General features: G+C 48.4%; 1 protein-coding gene across 1 annotated transcript in view; it reads right to left on the reverse strand.

The window, feature by feature from the left end:
• The window catches only part of degs1 (delta(4)-desaturase, sphingolipid 1), a 34,352-nt gene extending 22,958 nt beyond the window's left edge, over nucleotides 1–11,394 (reverse strand). The window contains exon 1 of the mRNA XM_080193086.1: nucleotides 11,194–11,394. Within this exon, the coding sequence (XP_080049212.1) occupies nucleotides 11,194–11,275 (82 nt within the window). The 5' untranslated portion in view covers nucleotides 11,276–11,394. The remainder of the gene's footprint in view (nucleotides 1–11,193) is intronic.
• Between the last annotated feature and the right edge of the window lie 13,737 nt (nucleotides 11,395–25,131).

Genomic DNA, 25,131 nt, shown 5'->3' on the forward strand with positions numbered 1-25,131 from the left:
TTAAAAACAGTGAGGTTATGTTGCAGCTGTATAAGGTGTTGGTGAGGCCACACCTGGAGTATTGTGTACAGTTTTGGCCTTCTTACTTGAGAAAGATATACTGGCACTGCAGAGGAGATTCACTCGGTTGATTCTGGAGTTGAGAGGGTTGGCTTATGAGAAGAGACTGAGTGGAATGAACTATACTCATTGGAATTCAGAAGAATGAGGGGAGATCTTACAGAAAGATAAGATTATGAAGAGAATAGACAAGATAGAAGCAGGGAAGCTATTTCCACTGGTGGGTGAAACTAGAACTAGGGGACATAGCCTCAAAATAAGGGGAAGCAGGTTTAGGACTGAGTTGAGAAGCAACTTCATACAAAGGGTTGAGAATCTGTGGAATTCCCTGCTGACTGAAGCAGTTGAGGCTACCTCATTGAGCATTTAAGGCAACAATAGATAAATTTTTAGAACATAGAACAGCACAGTACAGGCCCTTTGGCCCTTGATGTTGTGCTGAGCTATGTCCAAACCCAAGATCAAGCTATCCCATGCTCCATCATTCTGGTGTCCTCTACGTGCCTATCCAATAACCGCTTGAAAGTTCCCAAAACATCCGACTCCACAATCACAGCAGGCAGTGTATTCCACACCCCAACCACTGAGTAAAGAATCTACCTCAAACATTCCTCCTATATCTCCCACCATGAACCTTATAGTTATACTCCCTAGTAACAGCTACATCCACCCGAGGAAATAGTCTCTGCATGTCCACTCTATCAATCCCGCTCATCATCTTATAAACCTCTATTAAGTCACCTCTCAGCTCCCTCAACTTTTCCTCATAAGACTTACCTTCCAAACCAGGCAGCATCCTGGTAAATCTCCTGCACTCTCTTCAATGCTTCCACATCCTTCTTACAGTGAGGTGACCAGAACTGCACACAATATTCCAAATGTGGTCTCACCAAGGTCTGATATAGCTGCAGCATAACCGAATGGTTCAAACTCAAACAGCAAGAAGTCTGACAACACCAGGTTTAAGTTTGGACTTAAACCTGGTGTTGTCAGACTTTTTACTGTTTACCCCAGTCCAACACTGGCATATCCACAAACTCAAACCCCATTAATAAACACTAACATACTATAAGCATTCTTCATGGCTCTATCCAGTTGAGTGGCAACCTTCAGAGATCTATGGAAATGAACCCCAAAATCTCTGTTCCTCCACGTTCTTTAGAACCCTGCTGTTGACACTAATCTGCATTCAAGTTTGTCCTACCAAAATGAATCACCTCACACTTTATCAGGGTTATATTCCATTTGCCACTTTTCTTCCCAGCTCTGCATACTATCAATGTCTCTTTGCAGCCTAAAAGAGCCCTTCACCTTATCCACTGCTTCACCAATCTTGGAGTCATCAGCAAATTTACTAATCCACCCTTCAGCCCCCACTTCCAAGTCACTGATAAGAATCACAAATGGCAGAGGACCCAGCACTGATCTGTGGTACACCACTGGTAACTGGCCTTCAGTCTGAAGATTTTCCCTTCACCATCACCGTCTTCTACGAGACAGCCAGTTACTTATCCAATCGGCCAAATTTCCTTCTATCCCACACTTCCTTACTTTCTTCATGAGGCTACTTATCAAAACACCTTACTAAAATCCATGTATATGACATCACTTGTACCCACTTGGAGTACTGTGCTCAGTTCTGGTCACCTCATTACAGGAGGGATGTGGAAGCTATCAAAAGGGTGCAGAGGAGATTTACAAGGATGTTGCCTGGATTGGGTGGCATGCCTTATGAGGCTAGGTTGAGACAGCTCAGTCTTTTCTCCTTAGAGACAAAGGATGAGGCAACCTGATAGATGTTTATAAGATCTTGAGGGGTATAGATCAGGTGGATTCTCAGGAGGCTTTTCCCCAGGGCTGAAACAGTCGCTTCAAAAGGACACAGGTTTAAGGTGCTGGGGAGCAGGTACAGGAGGAGATGTCAGGGGTAAGTTTTCCACTCAGAGGGTGGTGGGTGAGTGGAATCAGCTGCCATCGGTGGAGAAGGCGGCAGCAGCAAACTTGATAGGGTCTTTTAAGAGACTTCTGGATAGGTACATGGGACTTAATAGGATTGAGGGTTATAGATAAGCCTAGTAGGTAGCAATATGATTGGTGCAACTTGTGGGCTGAAGGGCCTGTCTGTGCTGTTGTTTTTCTATGTTCTATCAACTGCTTTACCATCTACACACTTATGATTGAATTCTTTGGAGGTGGTAACAGAGCAGGACTTACCCCTCAAAATCGTGCTGACTATCCTAGATTAAACTACATCTTTCCAAATGGTTATAAATCCTCTCTCTCAGGACTCTTTCCATTAACTTACCAACCACCGAAGAAAGAACAGTAAAGGAATCAAGGGTTATAGTGAGTGTGTGGGTAAGTGGAACTGAGTCCAAGGAAAGATCAGCCATGATCTTACTGAATGACGAAGCAGGCTTGAGGAGCCAAATGGCCTACTCCTGCTCCTAGTTCTTATGTCAACTACATGGAACTTAAATTCCTGACAAGTTTCAACAGCTCATTTGTTTTTTTTTTATAGGCTCCAAACATTTCATTGGATCTGTTAGTCCCTCAAGTCATAATGGAATCTAGTTTATCTTGCCAACTCAGTTTGTATTTACTTGGCATCCAACAGCTTTCAAGAGGGAGAGGAGTTTGGCTCAAGGCTTTGAAAAGTGGACGGGTTTAGGCAAGCTCTTAAGTACAGGCTTGAGAAGTTCAGGGGAGAGAGGGAGGGGACAGGTGTGAAGAGGGGCAAGGAAATGTGGATACAAAATTCTTATTGTTGCCACACTTGGCTCTGTTCAGACAGTTAGGCAAACAGGCTGATATGTCAATAATTTGTTTGAGAGGACAAGTTAGAAAAAGTTAATATACTAGACGTCTCAGTGTTAGTTAGGTGGAAGCAGTATTAATGGATTGAAGGTGGGGATAAGTCTTAGCCCAGGATTAAACAAAAAAAAAATCTGTAGTTAGTCAGCAACCAGCTTGGGAAGAAATTAACAGGTCATGCTTCACTCCTGTATGGAAATGTCTGTGGGGCAATCTTAAGAACATAAGAACATAAGAAATAGGAGCAGCAGTAGGCCATCTAGCCCTTCGAGCCTGCCCCGCCATTCAATAAGATCATGGCTGATCTGTTGTAGCTCAGTTCCACTTTCCCGCCCTCTCCCCATAACCCTTAATCCCCTCTCTTATCAAGAACCCATCAACCCGCTTCTTAAAAATATTTAGCGAGGCAGCCTCCACCACTTCAACGGGCAGAGAATTCCAGAGATTCACCACCCTTTGAGTGAAGAAGTTCCTCCTCAACTCCGTTCTAAACCGCCTCCCCTTTATCTTGAGGCTGTGCCCCCTAGTCCTACTGTCTTTTTTGAGCGGGAAGAGTCTCTCCACCTCTATCCTATCCATCCCATTCATCATCTTATACGTCTCAATGAGATCTCCCCTCATTCTTCTAAACTCTAACGAGTACAAGCCTAGTTTATTCAGCCTCTCCTCATAGCTCAATCCCCTCAACTCCGGTATCAGCCTAGTAAACCTCCTCTGCACTCCCTCCAGGGCCAAAATATCCTTGCGCAGGTGCGGCGCCCAAAACTGCACACAGTACTCCAGCTGCGGCCTCACCAATGCCCTATACAGCTGCAGCAAGACCTCCCTACTTTTATATTCAATCCCCCTCGCTATGAAGGCCAGCATCCCATTTGCCTTCCTGACCACCTGCTGCACCTGCAAGCTGGGTTTTTGCGACTCATGCACAAGGACCCCGAGGTCCCTCTGCACCGTCGCCTGCTGCAGTTTTTCGCCACGTAAGTAATAGTCCTTCCTACCAAAGTGGACCACCTCACACTTGCCAACATTAAATTCCATTTGCCATTTCCTGGCCCATTCGCCCAGCCTATCTAGATCCTTCTGCAGACTCTCCACACCCTCCGCACAATTTGCCTTTCCCCCAATCTTGGTGTCATCAGCAAATTTCGACACCCTGCACTCGGTTCCCTCCTCCAGATCATCTATATAAATGGTAAATAGCTGAGGCCCCAGCACCGACCCCTGGGGCACCCCACTAGTCACCAACCGCCAATCCGAATAGCACCCATTGACCCCCACTCTCTGCCTCCTATTTGACAACCAATCCTCTATCCACGCTAACACCCTACCCCCAACTCCATGTCCCCTGACCTTCTGCAATAACCTCTTGTGAGGTACCTTGTCAAACGCCTTCTGAAAATCCAGAAAGACCACATCCACCGGCTCTCCTCTATCCACTGCCCTAGACACATCCTCATAGAACTCCAGTAAATTTGTCAGACACGACTTCCCTTTAATGAAACCGTGTTGCATCCGCCCTATCAAGCAATTCCCTTCAAGATGCCTCGCAATTTCCTCCTTAATGACGGATTCTAACATTTTACCTACCACAGACGTTAAACTAACAGGCCTATAATTCCCCGCCTTTTGCCTGGCACCCTTCTTAAACAACGGCGTAACATTAGCCGATTTCCAATCTTCCGGCACTTCCCCGGAATCCAGCGACGTCTGGAAAATAACCACCAAGGCATCCACTATCACCTCCGCCATTTCTTTCAGAACCCTCGGATGCATTCCATCCGGTCCTGGGGACTTGTCCACAATCAGCCCCTCCAGTCTGTCGAGCACCACCTCTCTAGTAACAGTAATGTCATTAAGACCCTCCATTCCTACCACCTTTCCATCGCTCTTGAAGCTGCATACACACTGATACATATATTAAAAAGTGAATACTGACCAATTGAAAATGTCTATACTGACTGTAGAGAGAAGAATGGAATTACATGAAGACAGGTTCAAACAGTTTTGGGATAGAGGCAAGATTGCAATCAGAGGCTCCCATTGGTGATTTGGCCAATTAATATAGTAACTAATCAGACTGCAAGTTTCTCATTGAGCACCCTGCACCCATAGCATGACTGAACTCGAGGACTCTGTACTGCATTTAACATTGATAGTTCTGTTCAAAGCTCAGTCTGACCAAAGCAACAGCCTTCCAACATTGTTGTTTGGCTATACAAGGTTAACAATTTATGGTTGCTGCAAGTTGATCAGCTCAAAGTCAAATAACAAAAAAAAAGCCACACAAAAATCAGGAAGTAACTTTCAATTTCAGATTAGAACCAATTTTTATTGCATACAGGCCACTTACTTTCATTAGCCAAGGCATAGAATACAAGGTGTGGAGATGCTGGCATTGAACTGGGGTGGACATAGCAAGTCAGACTTTATCCTTGTGTTGTCAAACAGGTTTATTTGGAACCATGAGCTTTGAGTGCTGCTCCTTCCTCAGCTGAGGAGACAGATGGGTTCACAAACACAGCATATATAGGCATGATAAATATATTTGAGTGTTTAATACAAAATACTGAAACTAAATATTGAATACAAGAGCAGTGATGATTCATCTGGCCACAGCTAGAGTACTGTTACAGTTCTGGTCACTGCTATAGGAAGGATGTGATTGCCTTAGAGCACTAGGATGCTGCCTGGGTGGGAACATTTCAGCATGGAGAAGCTGGCATTTAAAGCAATAAGAAACAGGACAAATCCTGTCTCATTTTATTCCCACCAGTAAAGTGATGAATGTGGTGGTCATTAACAGCACTTTTTCAGCAATAACCTGCTCTGATGCTCAGTTTGGGTTGCACCAGGGTCATAAAACCACAAGGAGCCAAGCTGTGTTCAGTGGCAGAATTCTCACTTGCCATGCGAGGCCAGTGTTTGAATCCTGACCAATGCAAAGCCCCTTCTTTGCAGCATCACAGCAGCAAGCACTGCCACCTTGCAACACAAGCTTGCTCTGCCATTCATTTTGATCATAAAATTCAGTATCCCAATTAGCCCCCCACCACATCCCTTAGCCCTAAAGAGCTATAACTACTTTTTTCTTCTTGAAAATGAGTAAACATTTAGACTCAACTGCTAAGATACTGAATCAGTTAGTGCACAAAAGTAGCAAGACTAGGACAAAAATAGTAACATTTACAGGACTGACCATTTCCAGAAAGATATAGCCATCACCCTAAGATATTTAATGGCATTATCACAACATCCCCCACTAATACCATTGAGTGAGTTACCACTGACCAGCAACTGACCTGGGCAAGCCATGTTAATACAATGGCTACTAAAGTAGATCAAAGACTAGGAACCCTGCAGCAGATAACTCCTTCCTAACTCCTCAAATCATGTTTTCCATCTACAATTCAGGAGTGCAGTGGATACTCTACCTGCCTGGTTAAGTGCTGCATCACCACCACAAGAAGCTTGAAACTGTTCCAGACAAAGCAGCCTTGTGGCTGCTACCCTTCAACAAACGTTCAATCCCCAACCAACAATGGCAGCTGTGTTCACCATCTACAGGAAGTATGACAGAAAATCAAGGTTCCTTGATAATAAGAGGGAGCAGATTTAGGACCGAGTTGAGGAGGGACTTCACACAAAGGGTTGTGAATCTGTGGAATTCCCTGCCCAGTGAAGCAGTTGAAGCTACCTCATTGAATGTTTTTAAGGCAAGGATAGATGAATTTCTCAACTGTTCAAAAATTAAGGGTTATGGTGAGTGGGTGGGTAAGTGGAATGAGTCCACAAAAAGCTCAGCCATGATCTTACTGAATGGCAGAGCAGGCTCGAGGTGCCAGATAGCCTACTCCTAGTTCTTATGTTCCTTAGAAACATCTTCCAAACCCATGGCCACCAGCAAGAGAAGGGACAGGAGATAGAGGGGACCTGAGGATAGTGAGAATCTGAATCTCACTGAAAGTCAAAAGCAGAAACCCTCAATGTTTAAAAAAAGCATTTGAGATCATCATCTGAAATACCATAGCAAAAAAAGGGCTACATACCAAGGTCTGTGGAACTGGATTAGAATAGGTAGATGGTCAGTGCAGACATGGACCAAAACACTACATTAAACCCTGACTATGAATTAACTAGTGTACAAATGTCTACACTACAACAACACAAGCTATTTCTATTTTCCCCAATGGAAGGAATCTGCAGTCAAGGCAATTGCACCAAACATGTCATTTTCCTGCTACAGAATGGAGCTTTCTAATATGCAGGCTGGTGCTACAATATTGTACAATTTATGTCAAAGTAATTAAGTACCTGCATTCATGTGCACTTCTCTGGGCCACCTTTGCACTGTATTAAGGAATTGAAATATTCATTTCCTGTAGAAATCCCAACCATTTAGTTTACTGGTCACCATCAACTTGCTTATCTCTAGATGCACTACCTTAAAAGCTTACAGGGAAGGAACATGGGTTTCCTAGCACAAGGACAGAATTACAAGATGAAAGGACATGGCTTCCAAAAGGTGACCTGGAGGTAATGAGTGCTCCCACGATCAGAAATGCTCAAAAAGGTCTAGCTGTATGAATCCTAAGTAACAGCTGTATGCCTAAACTGACAGGATTTGTTCCAAGCACAGGAATTCCAAATAAATCCTTACAAAAAACAAACCTTGTTAAATCGATTATTGTTCCAGAAAGCAATACGCACTCATTTAAAATCATTTGACACCGCCCAAATGGTTGTAACCCAGTTCCTGGTGATACTTATTTTGGAATTTAATTTGCCTGACAATCCAGCAGCATTCAACTGCAGATCAATTTCCACATATGGCCATGGTGTGGGAAGAGAGCTGCTGCTAAATGAATATGAAACCCGAGGAGGAATGATAACACCAATAATCTGGCAACACCCATAAATTCAACATTTACAAATTTGTATCGGGAAATTAGTCACTTACAGCTAACAGTTTACAAAATGCTTGAGACACAAAGTTGTTATAGCAGGAGTGAAGGAGGGGGAAGAGAATGTGATCTGGGTGAACTGCTTACAGGATTATCAACGGAAATAGCGTTTTTTTCCGTAATGAGTTGGTCCGCCCTCCCTCTCTCTACAGGGAATAACGGTTCTCAACCATGGGTGTGGCCGCCAATTTGAGAAAAAAAACAACTAAAAAGACCAAACAGAATGAAAAAGGTCCGTCGTCATCGGCTAAGTGATTAATCCAACCCAACTCTCCACAACATGAACGCTCAGGAGGGTTTTATTACTGAGTTCAGACAGTGTTATATCTCCTGTCAGGCCCGGAAATATATAATGGCCCCACACAGTCTCTATAATCCCACCGGGACTGTTACACCCAGCCTGGGGAAAGGACTTGTTATTTCTTCCTCATTAGGCACCATCTGTCGGCCTTTTCCCCCAGAGTTTCACAGCAACCCAAACTTCCCCCCCGCCTGATCCGGAGGGATTTCTACAGCAGGGTTTTTAAACAGCGTGTCGCAGTGAGCAACATGACACCGCCCCGACAGGGACAAGATATATATCATCATCAGCCCACGGATCTCAATGGGAACAACTGGAGCCAGTCAGCAACACTCCCTACCCGTCCCCCACCCCCCCAACCCCCAGTCAGCAACACTCCCTACCCGTCCCCCACCCCCCAACCCCCAGTCAGCAACACTCCCTACCCGTCCCCCACCCCCCAACCCCCAGTCAGCAACACTCCCTACCCGTCCCCCACCCCCCCAACCCCCAGTCAGCAACACTCCCTACCCGTCCCCCACCCCCCAACCCCCAGTCAGCAACACTCCCTACCCGTCCCCCACCCCCCCAACCCCCAGTCAGCAACACTCCCTACCCGTCCCCCACCCCCCAACCCCCAGTCAGCAACACTCCCTACCCGTCCCCCACCCCCCAGTCAGCAACACTCCCTACCCGTCCCCCACCCCCCAACCAGCAACACTCCCTACCCGTCCCCCACCCCCCAACCCCCAGTCAGCAACACTCCCTACCCGTCCCCCACCCCCCCAACCCCCAGTCAGCAACACTCCCTACCCGTCCCCCACCCCCCAGTCAGCAACACTCCCTACCCGTCCCCCACCCCCCAGTCAGCAACACTCCCTACCCGTCCCCCACCCCCAGTCAGCAACACTCCCTACCCGTCCCCCACCCCCCAACCCCCAGTCAGCAACACTCCCTACCCGTCCCCCACCCCCCAGTCAGCAACACTCCCTACCCGTCCCCCAACCCCCAGTCAGCAACACTCCCTACCCGTCCCCCACCCCCCAACCCCCAGTCAGCAACACTCCCTACCCGTCCCCCACCCCCCAACCCCCAGTCAGCAACACTCCCTACCCGTCCCCCACCCCCCAGCCCCACACAGCAACACTCCCTACCCGTCCCCCGCCCCACACAGCAACACTCCCTACCCGTCCCCCACCCCCCAACCCCACACAGCAACACTCCCTACCCGTCCCCCACCCCCCAACCCCACACAGCAACACTCCCTACCCGTCCCCCACCCCCCCGCCCCACACAGCAACACTCCCTACCCGTCCCCCACCCCCCAGTCAGCAACACTCCCTACCCGTCCCCCACCCCCCCAACCCCCAGTCAGCAACACTCCCTACCCGTCCCCCACCCCCCAACCCCCAGTCAGCAACACTCCCTACCCGTCCCCCACCCCCCAACCCCCAGTCAGCAACACTCCCTACCCGTCCCCCACCCCCCCAACCCCCAGTCAGCAACACTCCCTACCCGTCCCCCACCCCCCCAACCCCCAGTCAGCAACACTCCCTACCCGTCCCCCACCCCCCCAACCCCCAGTCAGCAACACTCCCTACCCGTCCCCCACCCCCCAACCCCCAGTCAGCAACACTCCCTACCCGTCCCCCACCCCCCAGTCAGCAACACTCCCTACCCGTCCCCCACCCCCCAACCAGCAACACTCCCTACCCGTCCCCCACCCCCCAACCCCCAGTCAGCAACACTCCCTACCCGTCCCCCACCCCCCCAACCCCCAGTCAGCAACACTCCCTACCCGTCCCCCACCCCCCAACCCCCAGTCAGCAACACTCCCTACCCGTCCCCCACCCCCCAGTCAGCAACACTCCCTACCCGTCCCCCACCCCCCAGTCAGCAACACTCCCTACCCGTCCCCCACCCCCCAACCCCCAGTCAGCAACACTCCCTACCCGTCCCCCACCCCCCAACCCCCAGTCAGCAACACTCCCTACCCGTCCCCCACCCCCCAGTCAGCAACACTCCCTACCCGTCCCCCAACCCCCAGTCAGCAACACTCCCTACCCGTCCCCCACCCCCCAACCCCCAGTCAGCAACACTCCCTACCCGTCCCCCACCCCCCAACCCCCAGTCAGCAACACTCCCTACCCGTCCCCCACCCCCCAACCCCACACAGCAACACTCCCTACCCGTCCCCCACCCCCCCGCCCCACACAGCAACACTCCCTACCCGTCCCCCACCCCCCAACCCCCAGTCAGCAACACTCCCTACCCGTCCCCCACCCCCCAACCCCACACAGCAACACTCCCTACCCGTCCCCCACCCCCCCGCCCCACACAGCAACACTCCCTACCCGTCCCCCACCCCCCAGTCAGCAACACTCCCTACCCGTCCCCCACCCCCCAACCCCACACAGCAACACTCCCTACCCGTCCCCCACCCCCCAACCCCACACAGCAACACTCCCTACCCGTCCCCCACCCCCCAACCCCCAGTCAGCAACACTCCCTACCCGTCCCCCACCCCCCAACCCCCAGTCAGCAACACTCCCTACCCGTCCCCCACCCCCCAACCCCACACAGCAACACTCCCTACCCGTCCCCCACCCCCCCGCCCCACACAGCAACACTCCCTACCCGTCCCCCACCCCCCAGTCAGCAACACTCCCTACCCGTCCCCCACCCCCCCGCCCCACACACACAGCAACACTCCCTACCCGTCCCCCACCCCCCCGCCCCACACACACAGCAACACTCCCTACCCGTCCCCCACCCCCCAACCCCCAGTCAGCAACACTCCCTACCCGTCCCCCACCCCACACACACAGCAACACTCCATATCTAACCCCCCCCAAACCCCACACAGCAACACTCCCTACCCTTCCCCCCCCCAAACCCCACACACACAGCAACACTCCGTATCTAACCCCCCTCCCCCCATCAAGTTCCGGGGAGGGGGATTTATTCCCGGGCCATCCGTCTCTCTCTCCCCCACTCCTCCCCCGGCCTTGCCGCCATTGACTGCAGCCTGACGGATAGGAAGCAGCTCCCCCAGCCCCAATGGCCGTTACTCCTTACCGAGGATCTCCTTCCTGCGCTCGGTGTGAGGTTGGTCGCTGTAAACCCACTCAAAGTCTTCCCGGGCCACCCGGTTACCCATAGTTACCGACCGAAGCTCACACAGCGGCTCCCGCACTGACCGTTAGCCCGCCGCCCTTCCTTATTACGTCCTCCTTCTCTATCACGCAACCGCACAACAGAGCTCCAGACCGCAGCTTTCAACCGCCGAGCTGGCTCTGACCCCGCCCCCGGGGCTGGCTCTGACCCCGCCCCCGGGGCTGGCTCTGACCCCGCCCCCGGGGCTGGCTCTGACCCCGCCCCCAGCTGTCTCTGGCTCCACCCCCAGCTGTCTCTGGCCCTGCCTCTGGGCTGGCACTAACCCCACTCCCGGGCTGCCTCTGGCCCTGCCTCTGGGCTGGCACTGACACCGCAGCCGGGTTGTCTCTGGCCCCACCTCCGGGCTTTGACCCCACCCACATGTTGGCTTTGACCCTGCCCCCGGGCTGGCTCTGACTGCCCCCAGGCTAGCACTGACCCGGGCCCGGGCTGGCACTGACCCTGTCCCCCTGTCTGACCCTACCCCCTGGCTGCCTCTGACCCCTTCCCCGGCTGGCACTGACACTGCCCCCGGGCTGTCTCTGGCCCTGCCTCCAGGCTGGTGTTGACCCCACCCCTGGGCTGGCTCTGCCTCAGACTCACTCTGACCCCGCCTCCTTGTCTGACCCCACCCATGTGCTGGCTCTGACCCCGCCCCTGGGCTGGCACTGACTGGCTCTGGCCACTCTGATAGTAGTCATGATGTGGAGATGCTGGCGTTGGACTGAGGTAAAACAGAAAGAAATCCCACAACACCAGTTTAAATCCAAACAGATTTATTTGTAGCAAACGCAGCAAGCTTTCGGGACAGCCTGTCCCTTCGTCAGGTGGCTACGAGTTCTGGTCGTAAAAATGGCACAAAGACACAAACTCAATTTACATGCATAATGATTGGAATGTGAGTCTTTACAGCTAATCAATTCCTTAAGGTACAATGTGAGTGGAAAGGACTTTAAGCACAGGTGTTCATTCATCCGTCATCATAATGTCTACCCTGGGGAGACCATGCAGACACTGATAACGGATGAATGAGCACCGCTCGACCATCACTAGGCAAGACTGTTCTCTTCCTGTTGGGGAACACTTCAGCAGTCATGGGCATTCGGCCTCTGATCTTCGGGTAAGCGTTCTCCAAGGCGGCCTTCACGACACACAGCGCAGAATCGCTGAGCAGAGACTGATAGCCAAGTTCTGCACATGTGAGAATGGCCTCAACCGGGATCTTGGGTTCATGTCACACCATCTGTAACCCCCACAACTTGCCTGGATTTGCAAAATCTCACTAACTGTCCTGGCTGGAAACAATACCCATCTCTTTAACCTGTGCTTAAAGCTCTGTCCACTCACATTGTCTGTACCTTAATGAATTGATTAGCTGTATCCTCCTGGATACCCCCAGCCCAGACTGGTCAGGCCCCAGGCTGACCCCTGGATACCCCCGTCCCGGGCTAACCCCTGGATACCCCCGGCCTGACCCCTGGATACCCCTGGCCCGACCCCTGGATACCCCCAGCCCCGGCCCTGCTGTTTAATGGCTCGGTCTGTGGCAGTGGGAGAGAGAATGGAGCTGTTGGTGATTCTGTGTAAAGCTCGCATTGCCATGGCCGCCGCTTGCAGTCTGTGTGGGAGTGGGAGTGACTGTGAGGGTGACCACCAGCCTGGTCAGTTTAGTCAATGAACCTCTGGAAAGGCCCTCATTCCCATTGCAGCTTCTCACACATTCAATCCTCACTGCCATCTACTTCACACACTGGGGAATTTCAATAATAAAGCCAAGAGACCATAAAAACCTGTGTGGTTCAGAGAAGGAAATCTGCCACCCTTACCTGGTCTACACATCCACAGCAATGCGGTTCACTCTTAAATGGCCTAGCAAACCACTCAGTGATATCTAACCACAACAAAGCCTCAAAGGAATGAAACCAGGTTGACCAGGCGACTAAGCTAAACCCAACCAAAGTCCTCATTCATGATATCTGGGGACTTGTGCCAAAATAACAGCCTGACGTAGTCATAGTCCATAAAACCATAGAACATTACAGCACAGAAACAGGCCCTTTGTCCCTTCTTGGCTGTGCCAAACCATTTTTCTGCCTAGTCCCACTGACCTGCACCTGGACCATACCCCTCATCCATGTACCTGTCCAAATTTTTCTTAAATGTTAAAAGTAAGCCCTTTGTCTGGCAGTTCATTCCAAACTCCCACCACTCTCTGTGTGAAGAACCCCCCCCTAATATTCCCTTTAAACTTTTAACCCTTAACTCATGTCCTCTAGTTTTTTTCTCCCCTAGCCTTATGGAAAAAACCTGCTTGCATTCACTCTATCTATACCCATCATAATTTTATACACCTCTATCAAATCTCCCCTCATTCTTCTACACTCCAGGGAATAAAGTCCTAACCTATTCAACCTTTCTCTATAACTCAGTTTCTCAAGTCCCAGTAACATCCTTGTAAACCTTCTCTGCACTCTTTTAACCTTATTAATATCCTTCCTGTAATTAGGTGACCAAAACTGCACACAATACTCTAAATTCAGCCTCACCAATGTCTTATACAACCTCACCATAACATTCCAACTCTTATACTCAATACTTTGATTTATAAAGAGTACCAAAAGCACTCATTATGACCCTACCTACCTGTGACGCCACTTTTAGGGAATTATGTATCTGTATTCCCAGATCCTTAATCACTGTACCACTTTGCCATCCCAATGGGATAGGATAGGCTTTGATTTACTCAGACTCAGTAAGGTGATCAGTTTACTGGAGTGCGATTTGTGGGTGTCTTGGGGAGAAACACAGGTTGGTTGAGAAGCATCAAGTGAATGCTCAGAGCAGCATGGTGGCACAGTGGTTAGCACGGCTGCCTCACAGTGCCAGGGCCCCAGATTTGATTCCCGGCTTGGGTCACTGTCTGTGTGGAGTTTGCACATTCTTCCTGTGTCTGCATGGGTTTCCCCCAGGCGCTCCAGTTTCCTCCCATAGGCCAAATTTGTGTGGGTTAGGTGGATTGGCCATGGTCAGCTGCCCCTTAGTGTCAGGGGGGACTAGCTAGAAAAAATGTATGGGGTTGTGGGAATAGGGCCTGGGTGGGATTGTGGTCAGTGCAGACTTGATGGGCCAAATGGCCTTCTGCATTGTAGGATTCTATGATCCTACCTATGAATTCGCCGGAAGAAATCCATTTGCAATTTTGCCAGTCCCAAGTGAGAAATCTTTGTGCCAAGCCAGTAATAAATTTACACTGGTTTATGTGTAAAGATTGCTAGAGAGGTAGTGCTTGATAGACTAATGGGACTGATGGTGGACAAGTCCCCAGGACCGGATGGAATGCATCCCAGGGTTCTGAAGGAAATGGCAGAGGTGATAATGGATGCCTTAGTAATTATTTACCAAAATTCGCTGGATTCCGCAGAAGTGCCGGAAGATTGGAAAACGGCTAATGTTACGCCGCTGTTTAAAAAAGGTAGCAGATAAAAGGCAGGGAATTATAGGCCGGTCAGCTTAATGTCTGTAGTTGGAAAAATGCTACAATCCATCATCAAAGAAGAAATAGCGAGGCACCTAGAAAAGAATGGTTTGATCGAGCAGACGCAGCACGGATTCTTTAAGGGGAAGTCGTGTTTGACAAATTTATTGGATTTCTATGAGGATGTGACTAGTGCAGTAGACAGAGGGGAAACGGTGGATGTGGTGTTTTTAGATTTCCAAAAGGCATTTGATAAGGTGCCTCACAAAAGGTTGCTACAGAAGGTTAGGGTGCACGGAATTGGGGGTAAGGTGTTAGCATGGATAGAGAATTGGCTGTCTAATAGGAAGCAGAGAGTCGGTATCAATGGGTACTATTCTGGTTGGCGGTTGGTGACTAGTGGAGTGCCACATGGATCGGTGCTGGGGCCTCAACTATTTACCATTTATATAGATGATCTGGAGGAGGGGGCTGAGTGTAGAGTAACGAAATTTGCTGATGACATGAAGATGAGTGGAAAAGCAAATTGCGTGGAGGGTGTGGAAAGTCTGCAGAGGGATCTGGATAGGCTGAGCGAGTGGGCGAGGACCTGGCAGATGGAGTACGATGTTAGCAAGTGTGAGGTTATCCACTTTGGCAGAAATAATAGTAGGAGGGATTACTACTTAAAGGGCGAAAAGCTGCAGCATGCTACGGTGCAGAGGGACCTGGGGGTCCTTGTGCATGAGTCGCAAAAACCCTGTCTGCAGGTGCAGCAGGTGGTCAGGAAGGTGAATGGAATGTTGGCCTTTATAGCGAGGGGGATAGAATATAAAAGCAGGGAGGTCTTGCTGCAACTGTACAGGGCACTGGTGAGGCCGCAGCTGGAGTACTGTGTGCAGTTTTCGTCGCTGCACTTGCGCAAGGATATAATGGCCTTGGAGGGAGTGCAGAGGAGGTTCATTAGGCTGATACCGGAGATGATGGGGTTGGACTATGAAGAGAGAGTAAATAGACTGGGTCTGTACTCGTTGGAGTTTAGGATGAGGGGGGGATCTTATAGAGACGTATAAGATAATGAAGGGGATGGATAGGGTAGAGGTAGAGAGATTCTTCCCACTTAGAAAGGATAGCAGGACTAGAGGGCACAGCTCCAAGATAAGGGGGGGCAGCTTAGATCGGAGTTGAGGAAGAACTTCTTCACTCAAAGGGTGGTGAATCTCTGGAATTCTCTGCCCGTTGAAGTGGTGGAGGCTACCTCGTTGAATATACTTAAGTCACAGGTAGATAGGTTTCTGATAGACAAGGGAATTAAGGGTTATGGGGAGAAAGCGGGAAAGTGGAACTGATCCATTTCAGATCAGCCATGATCTTATTGAATGGCGGGGCAGGCTCAAAGGGCTAGATGGCCTACTCCTGCTCCTATTTCTTATGTTCTTATGGAGTAAAGGAATAATGGGAATTCGAATCATCTTCTCAAATTTATATTGAAATCTTCCCAACCTTTTTTCTGGTGTAATATAATTCAATAAATATTCCTTCTAGTAAAAGTTTGTCAGCAGGTCCTCCATGGTTTCTTAAAAAAAGTTAAGATCCATCAATCCAAGTTTCACTCGAAAGTAAAAGTAAAGTTTATTTATTAGGGTCACAAGTAGACTTACATTCACACTGTAATGAAGTTACTGTGAAAATCCCCTAGTTGCCAGACTCTGGCACCTGTTCAGGTAACTGAGGGAGAATTTAGCATGGCCAATGCACCTAACTTGCATATCTTGATTTGATTTGATTTTAATTTAGAACATAAGAACATAAGAAATAGGAGCAGGAGTAGGCCATCTAGCCCTTCGAGCCTGCCCCGCCATTCAATAAGATCATGGCTGATCTGTCGTGGCTCAGTTCCACATTCCCGCCCTCTCCCCATAACCCTTAATCCCCTCTCTTATCAAAAACCCATCAACCCGCTTCTTAAAAATATTTAGCGAGGTAGCCTCCACCACTTCAACGGGCAGAGAATTCCAGAGATTCACCACCCTTTGAGTGAAGAAATTCTTTCTCAACTCTGTTCTAAACCGCCCCCCCTTTATCTTGAGGCTGTGCCCCCTAGTCCTACTATCCTTTCTGAGCGGGAAGAGTCTCTCCACCTCTATCCTATCCATCCCATTCATCATCTTATACGTATCAATGAGATCTCCCCTCATTCTTCTAAACTCTAACGAGTACAAGCCTAGTTTATTCAGCCTCTCCTCATAGCTCAACCCCCTCAACTCCGGCATCAGCCTAGTAAGCCTCCTCTGCACTCCCTCCAAGGCCAAAATATCCTTGCGTAAGTACAGCGCCCAAAACTGCACACAGTACTCCAGCTGTGGCCTCACCAATGCCCTATACAGCCGCAGCAAGACCTCCCTACTTTTATATTCAATCCCCCTCGCTATGAAGGAATTTGATTTATTATTGTCATATGCATACAGTGAAAAGTATTGTTTCTTGCATGCTATACAGACAAAACATACCATTCATAGAGGAGGAAATGAGAGAGCGCAAAATGTAGTGTTACAGTCATAGCTAGGGTGTATAATGCAAGGAGGAAACCAGAGCACCTAGAAGAAACCCACACAGAGATGGGGAGAATGTGCAAATTCCATACAGATGGTGACCCAAGCTGGGAGTTGAACCCAATTTCCTGGCACTGCGAAGCAGTAGTGCTAACCACTGTGCCACCGTGTCATCATGTAATCTGACTTGTCCACTGTAAATATAATCTGTGATTGTAATACCCTGCATGAACTTGATGGCACTGTAGAGCAACAACATCCAGCCTGAAAGAGTTTCAATTTCCCCCAGTTACCCATTGGGAAGCCTGGAGACACTAAATTTTTATCCCATTGACTCCAGCAACCCATCTCAGGTCACTACAGGTTGAATCGGACAGTTCTTTTAATTATGTGGGGTACAGATGTACTGACCAGCATTTATTACCCTTCCCTAATTGCCCTTGAGAAGGTGATGCTGAACTGCCTTCTTGACCCACTGCAGTTTCTGTACCCTCTTTGATCCAGCTCTATATCCTGTGTTGTTTATTAAGTTCATAATATCTCAGAGGTAATGTTTAATACTGGGAAGATTACTGTTATGAAGCTAACAAAAGTGCGAGACTTTAGCGACGACCAGATCCCTAAAAGAAAGTATCAGCTCAGAAGATTACCCATGTTGTTGAATAAAGACAGAATCGAAGAAATTGAGCCAGGAAACCACAAGTGGGCTTATGACGACACTGCTTGCAAAGTAGTTCAGAGAGCTGTTTGTTTTGGGAGTGAGGGTTAAGTCAGTTTTAATTAAAATACCTTCAGTGAATCCTGAAAGGTGACTTGGACATGGAGATAGGTGGAGCTTAAGAAAGTTATTTGGTTTCAAATTATTTATCTGTGTGTTTGCTGAGTGGATGAGGAGTGGGGGTGAGGGGGTGCATTGAACTTGGTGTGGTGTGGTAAGCAGATCATGGCTTTTAGAAAGCTCCTGTCAGTGAGCCAGGCAATGAGGCTCAGAGAAACTCTGGCAGCTCTTTATAGCTCACAGCAGCCAACAGACTGTCATTTACAGAAAGCTAGCTGCTGTGCTAGCTTAGTCAGGTTGTGGTCAGTGAAAGAGTGGGAAGTGTGTTAGTAATCAGAAATGCAGCTTTGTGAACCCCTGGAATGCAGCCTCAGGAAAATAGATTGAACAATTGGGATGTGAGCAGTCATTCTGGCAAGGCTTTTTTTAAGGGAGACTAAAACTTGAAATAAAAAATGGAATCCCTCATAAGGGAGACACAGAGTGGAATGTTCCCATCCCACCTCCATCGGGAATTGTAGTGGGCAGAGCAGGATCATGCAAAAGTCCATTGATCTCAGGTGACAATTTCTGATCTTGGGGTGAGCATGCTGGAAAATCCTGCCCATAGAGTTTTAACAAGGTAACGTGGCTCACAATGCTCACTGACATCTGGGAAATCCATGGATCTGTCTTGGTTGCATCTGAAATGTGCAGTCGGATGCATTTGATCAGTTTGCCTGTTAGTTCAGATTTTCCTTCTAATTCAGAATGTTGCAATTAGAAATTGCTTTACCTTTCCGGCTTTGCAGAGTAAAATTATTTTGTTTGTTTAAAATTGAGGAATCTTGTTGCTTTAATCCCTTCAACAGATTGGACAGCATTTGTGGAGAGAGAATAGAGAGCGATTCTTCCAAAAATTTTGAAGTATCGAATTTGGATAAAAACTGGAGTAAATACTGCTGTCTTTTTCAGTGGGAGTTTCAAAGTGAATCTCCCACATACTGCACACTAGGAATCACTCCAAAAACCAGACCAGCAGCATAGTGCTGAGTGGGCCATTGCGCATGTGCAAGTCAGAGCTGAGATTGGTACATGCACAATAGCCCCACACTGCTGGGCTCCTGATTGCTGGCCAGCTTATTTATTGGCCAGCCCTGTGACCCCTACATTGCCGACCATATGATGCCGTCACGGCCCGATTGCTGACCGGCCCAAATACATCTGGGCCAGAAAGAGCCCACTTTGATCTCTCCCTCACCCCTCTGTAGCTCCAATCATCTGATCGCTCTCTCCCTCCACCAGCAGCCCCAACTGCATGCCCCCTCCCCTGAGGTGCAATGCCCAAGGGTGGCAGTGCTAATGTGCCCCCTAAGCATTGGCACTTTGGCCCGTGGACAGTGCTGGGGCCACAGGCTGGCACAAGGTGGCAATGCCTAGATGGTACGCCCTACCCACCTGGCCCTCTGAGGGGGGGGGGGCCTCGATTATTGCCCTTCACTCTGGCACAGTCTGGCTGCTAGCCCTGCAAATAGGGAGCTACTGGAGTGAGCACTCCTGATAGAGGGGAGGAGGCGAGCAGGTGTGGAGACTTCAGTCTTGAATCTGCTAATAATTTTTAAAATTAATTCAAATAATCTTGCAGTAAATAATGCAGCACTCAGCAGAGTTGATAGTGCTGGAAATCCAGTGCCTGGAGACCCGCTGAGGGTGTGGTTTCCAGCAGGAAGCCTGCAAAACCCGTGGCTTTATTCCCTGTTGGGTAACTGTGATTGTAAACTTTGTCTACTTAAATCAAAGTGATCATATGCAGATCCTTTCCATCACAAGAATCAAAGAACTGTACCACACCGAACATTAACTTCTTTCACCCAGTATTTTATAGTTACAATCATTCACCTTTCCTCATATCCCTGCAATTCTCTTTTCTCCTACAAATATTTACACAGCTCCATTTTAAAAATTATTGAATCTAATTATCAGGCAATGCATTCCAAATCTCAACCACTCCTTGTATAAATAATGTTTATCCCAGCTTACACCTGCGTCCTCTGCTTCTTCGTCCTTCAGCCTTGATAAACAGTTCCTCTCAAATTACTGACCCCTGATTTTAAACCACTCTGTCTTAATCTCCTCTCTGCCCTTTTCTCCAAGGAGAACAACTTCAGCTTCTCCAACCTATTCTCATCTCTGGGACCATTTCCGTCTTTTCTGGACCATCAAGTCTTCCTCAAAATATGATGCTCAGAATTACAACACTCCAACTGGGATTAAATTGGTTTTAAAAGGATTCAGCATTACTTCATGAATTGTGATTAACCGCCCTCTGAAATAGCCGAGCAATTCAAGGCCATTTCGGGATGGGCAATAAATGTTGGCCCAGCCAGCGACACCCACATCCCCTGAATGAATTTCAAAAATGCTTTATTAACCTGTCCTGCCACCTTCACACATTGTATTTTCAGTCCATGCAAACCTTTTCAATTGTAACATTTAGATGGCATTGTCTTTTCACATTCTCTCTTCCAAAATCTCTTTACACATCTTTGTGTTTTTTATCTGTCATTTCACCAGCCTCAGCTTCCTCACTATTAAGAAAACACCAAAGTATTTTGTCACTTATTTTGAAGTTGTGCCCCTGTAAGCCTCAAGTCCACCTTCAAGGGGACGTGATGGACTAGCGGTCTTATTGTGAGACTATTCATCCGGACAGCGAGCGCGACTGTGCGCGGGAGAGCGAGCGCGACTGTGCGAGGGAGCGCGACTGTGCGAGGGAGAGCGAGCGCCTCTGTGCGAGGGACAGCGAGCTCTTCTGTGCGAGGGAGCGCGACTGTGCGAGGGAGAGCGAGCGCCTCTGTGCGAGGGAGCGCGACTGTGCGAGGGAGAGCGAGCGCCTCTGTGCGAGGGAGCGCGACTGTGCGAGGGAGAGCGAGCGCCTCTGTGCGAGGGAGCGCGACTGTGCGAGGGAGAGCGAGCGCCTCTGTGCGAGGGAGCGCGACTGTGCGAGGGAGAGCGAGCGCCTCTGTGCGAGGGAGCGCGACTGTGCGCGGGAGAGCGAGCGCGACTGTGCGCGGGAGAGCGAACGCGCGCGCCTCTGTGCGAGGGAGAGCGAGCGCGCGCGCCTCTGTGCGAGGGAGAGCGAGCTCCTCTGTGCGAGGGAGCGCGACTGTGCGAGGGACAGCGCGCGCCTCTGTGCGAGGGAGCGCGAGCTCCTCTGTGCGAGGGAGCGCGACTGTGCGCGGGAGAGCGAACGCGCGCGCCTCTGTGCGAGGGAGAGCGAGCGCGCGCGCCTCTGTGCGAGGCAGAGCGGGTGTCCAGGTGAGGGAAATATTGTGTGGTCTCTTTCAAAGCTGGTTTTGTTTCAATACTTGAAGGTTTAAAATGCAAAATACACCAAAGTTCCAGACTGAAACATTTGTTTCCAAAGCAAGGCAGCAACAAGCTTCAGGCACTTGAATGTTTGAATTTTGCCCAATCAATTTAAAGCAAGCACTCAGTTACCAAAATCTTATAAAGATTTGAATTTGATGATATTGAAAAAAATCAGACCGATCCTGTTATAGGAAAATTAATAGATCATCATGGGTATAAAACGAGTGCAAAAATGGAACCAGTCAGTTAATCAGTACCACCTCTCAAACAGAGAGCAGCTCTCCACCGTGCCTTCTAAACAGCAAAAAGTACTATATTTAAAAAAACTCAGAGGGAATCCATAGAAGAACTCCAAGAGTTCCTGAAAGCCTCAAAACCTGGTTGTATTTTTTGTTATGATTAAATTCTATTATTATATTTTTGGTTAATGAATGAGTATTGTATTTTATTAGAACAGCAGTCCAGTAGCATCTTATTTTATTCGATACGTTACTTGTTTAATTAAAGTTCCCTGTTAAATAAATAAATAGTTAACTGTTCATTTTAGTGTGTGTCAGGTATTTCTGTCAGTTAACCACTGAACTCTACTGAAGGACAGTTCACCTTTCCACACAATTTTAACAGATTAGAAGGTGAGGTATTCCTCTGTGGGGGATCTGGTGTTACATTTTAATGGGGAAATACCTCTGCCTCGTAACAAATGGAACACAGAAACAAGAGACAGCCCATGCACTCCCTCTGACCTGTTCCACCATTCAATTAGATCTTGGCTGATCTGTGGTCTAATTCTACATGTCTGCCTTTGGCCCATATCCCTTTGCTTAGGGAAATGTATCAATTTCAGATTTAAAATTAGTAACTGATCTCACATCAACTGTCATTCGTGGACGAGTTTCAAACCTCAACCACCCTGTGTGTAGAAGTGTTTCCGATCATCTCTCAATCTTTAAACTCCAACGGTTACAGGCCCAGCCTGTTTAATCTTTCCTCACAAGATAATCTCCCCACCCCAACCTCACCAGTCCATTTTTACTCTGTTTTCACCTGTTACTTTTCCAGCTCTGATGAAAGATCATGACCTGAAATGTTGACTCTCTGTAGATGTGCCAAATCTGTTGAGTATTTCAGCATTTGCTGCTTTTACTTCAACTTTAAAAGTTCTCATCCTTTTCAAATCTCTCTACAGCCTCGATCTCATCTCTGCAATTTCCTCCAGTCCCACAACAGAAGTATCTGCACTCACCAATTCTGGTCTTTTGATAACTCACTCTATGCCTTCAGCTGCCAATGCCCCAAGCAATTTCTTCTTTTAAGAAGCTCCATATAACCATCTCCTTTGATTAAGTTTGTGTCATTTGCCTGGATATCTCATTTGGCTCCTGTATAGTACTGAATGAGATGTCACTGTCTTAAAGGTATGACACAAATAAAAGTTTTTGGATAATGACACCGACTACAAGATTTCACGTTTGAATTTCTATCAGGAGACAATTAAAATTCTCTAGAAGTTAGAAGAATGGGAAGTCATCTTCCTGAGGCCTTGCTGTAAGGTTATTTCCCTGGCTAGAGTCTCAAACTACGCGTCGTCCTCTCAGAGAAAGGGGTTGACCATTTTGGACTGTGATCAGGAAGGCTGGGAAACTGTCAAATTCTTGGCACCAAAGGGTCACTCAGTGTTTTTTTAGGCACTAAGAGAAGATGGATATGTGGATTGGATAAGTGTTGATGCTAATTCTTACTGAATAACAAAGCAGACTCCATGAGCTCAGTGGTCCAAGCCAATTTCTTATGAAACCTTCTGTCCATGAATCTAGTGTCTCTCTCTGCTCAGCATCTTTCAAAAGCCAACACCACACTAGATGAACAGCCCTGATCTGACCAGACATCCTCTAAGTGAATGAGTTGGTGAACAGTCTGGCTAGAATGGAAAATAAAAAGATGAAGGCTGCCGACACATGTGCGCAATGGGGTTTCTTTTTAAACAAACTTTGTGTTTTAAATCCCACAAATGATTAAGTTTCACTGCTTGTTACAGCCAACAGAACTCAGAAACAGCCCTTCCCAGAGATCCAGTACTTTTAATTAGTGAAAGAAACATTTGAAATAGAAATGTGCTTTGTCTTCTTTTGGAAAGCGAGGGTGTGTTTAACCCTGTGGAGTATTTCAGTGCCCTTCCACACAACTTTAAGGACACAAAGGTGCTGACATCATGCCATAACTGAACATTTGGCCACTCATTCTTGTTGAACTTAAAAGAAAACACGCTGAACATTTATTTTATTCTTGCCCCTCCTCCATGCGAGGGTACATGCCCAAGCCACTGATAACACCCTGGTAGCAAACCGCTCATTTCTTTTCTGACAGGATGATGAACTGGAGGGCACCACTGCTCAACATCACGTTCCAACAGATATGCCCACCCAATTGGAGATCATTGAGACACAATCTATTGGCCAATATTTCCCCTCCTGGCCAAGGGCACTTGATGCCAATTGTAGCAGCCCCGACCACCACCCCACTTGACAGATATTCGACTTGAGGGGCCCTCACCAGTGAGCCTCCTTCAACAGGATGCTGGGCTGTAATCTGTAGATTTGTACATACTTTAGGGTAATGGTCAGTAGACTTGGTCCTGCCACAATACAATAGACAGGAATTGGATTACACCTTGGGATTCTCAACATGGCATAAAGAGTCTTTAGAGACTCTCTCTCTGAACCAGAGTCCAGCACCGCACTGACTGCCGCATTAAGGCTCTTCTTACATCTAACAGTTCTTAGTTCAGGTCAGTGGTGTATTCCCCTCCCAGTAAGCAGCTCCTCATTGGTACACACATGGTGTTTGAGGGTTCCACAACATCACTGTAAGATCCTGCAAAGTTTGACAGCCACCATGCAACAGGCAAACTCAGGACACCTGAAAACCCATGCTACTGATGGAATAATCAGTGAATAACAGGTCAAAGGCACACACATAGCAGAGATGGCAGTGAGAGTAGACTCGAGTTCAAATTGAACATTAATCCTAACCCTTTCTGACAAACATTAAGGAAAAGGATCTCAGACAGGGGAGACGGGACTGGGGTTTGGAACTCAGGATTGGAGTGGCAGGAGCAATCATTTAGGGTGAAAGCTTCATTAGTGTACAAGTGGCACAGGGAGATAGCAGCAGCTGCCTGTGACAGTAATACAATGATCAAAAGGTGGCGTTTCAGACTGATTTAACGCTGACAAGTCACTGAAGAAGCCAAATGTGTCAATTCTGAAAACAGCAACAGCACCTGCCCCCAGGTTTTATTTTATTGAGGGCTGGATTTCTGAAGAGAATCTCACTGTTGTTATGTTGCCATGTGAGACGAGGCAGGGCCAACTGATGACCAGCTTCAGTCTGGCAGGGAAATGTTTGCAGGAGCCTTCCTCTATCTCTGGAGACTGGGTGGAGACAGGATGAGGGGCAGGATTGGGCTCAGCTGTGATACCACACGTGGGCAAACCGATACTGAAAATGGAATGGTTGCTTCAGCCCAAGGACAGAGGCATTGAGGGAAAGGATGGAGGTGGAGAGACAGAATGATGAATAATAGCGCTGTAGACCCACATCACCACCTCAGGCTGTCAAGTGGACATCACTGCCCCTGGACCTGATATTCTGAACAATGAAGCAAAGTTAGCTTTTTGACATATTGGATTATTCTTGCACACAACACTGAGATATGAAGGGTAGGC

This window comes from Carcharhinus amblyrhynchos, chromosome 7 (genome assembly GCF_965287045.1).
Source record: "Carcharhinus amblyrhynchos chromosome 7, sCarAmb.v2.hapA, whole genome shotgun sequence".
Lineage (NCBI taxonomy): Eukaryota > Metazoa > Chordata > Chondrichthyes > Carcharhiniformes > Carcharhinidae > Carcharhinus > Carcharhinus amblyrhynchos.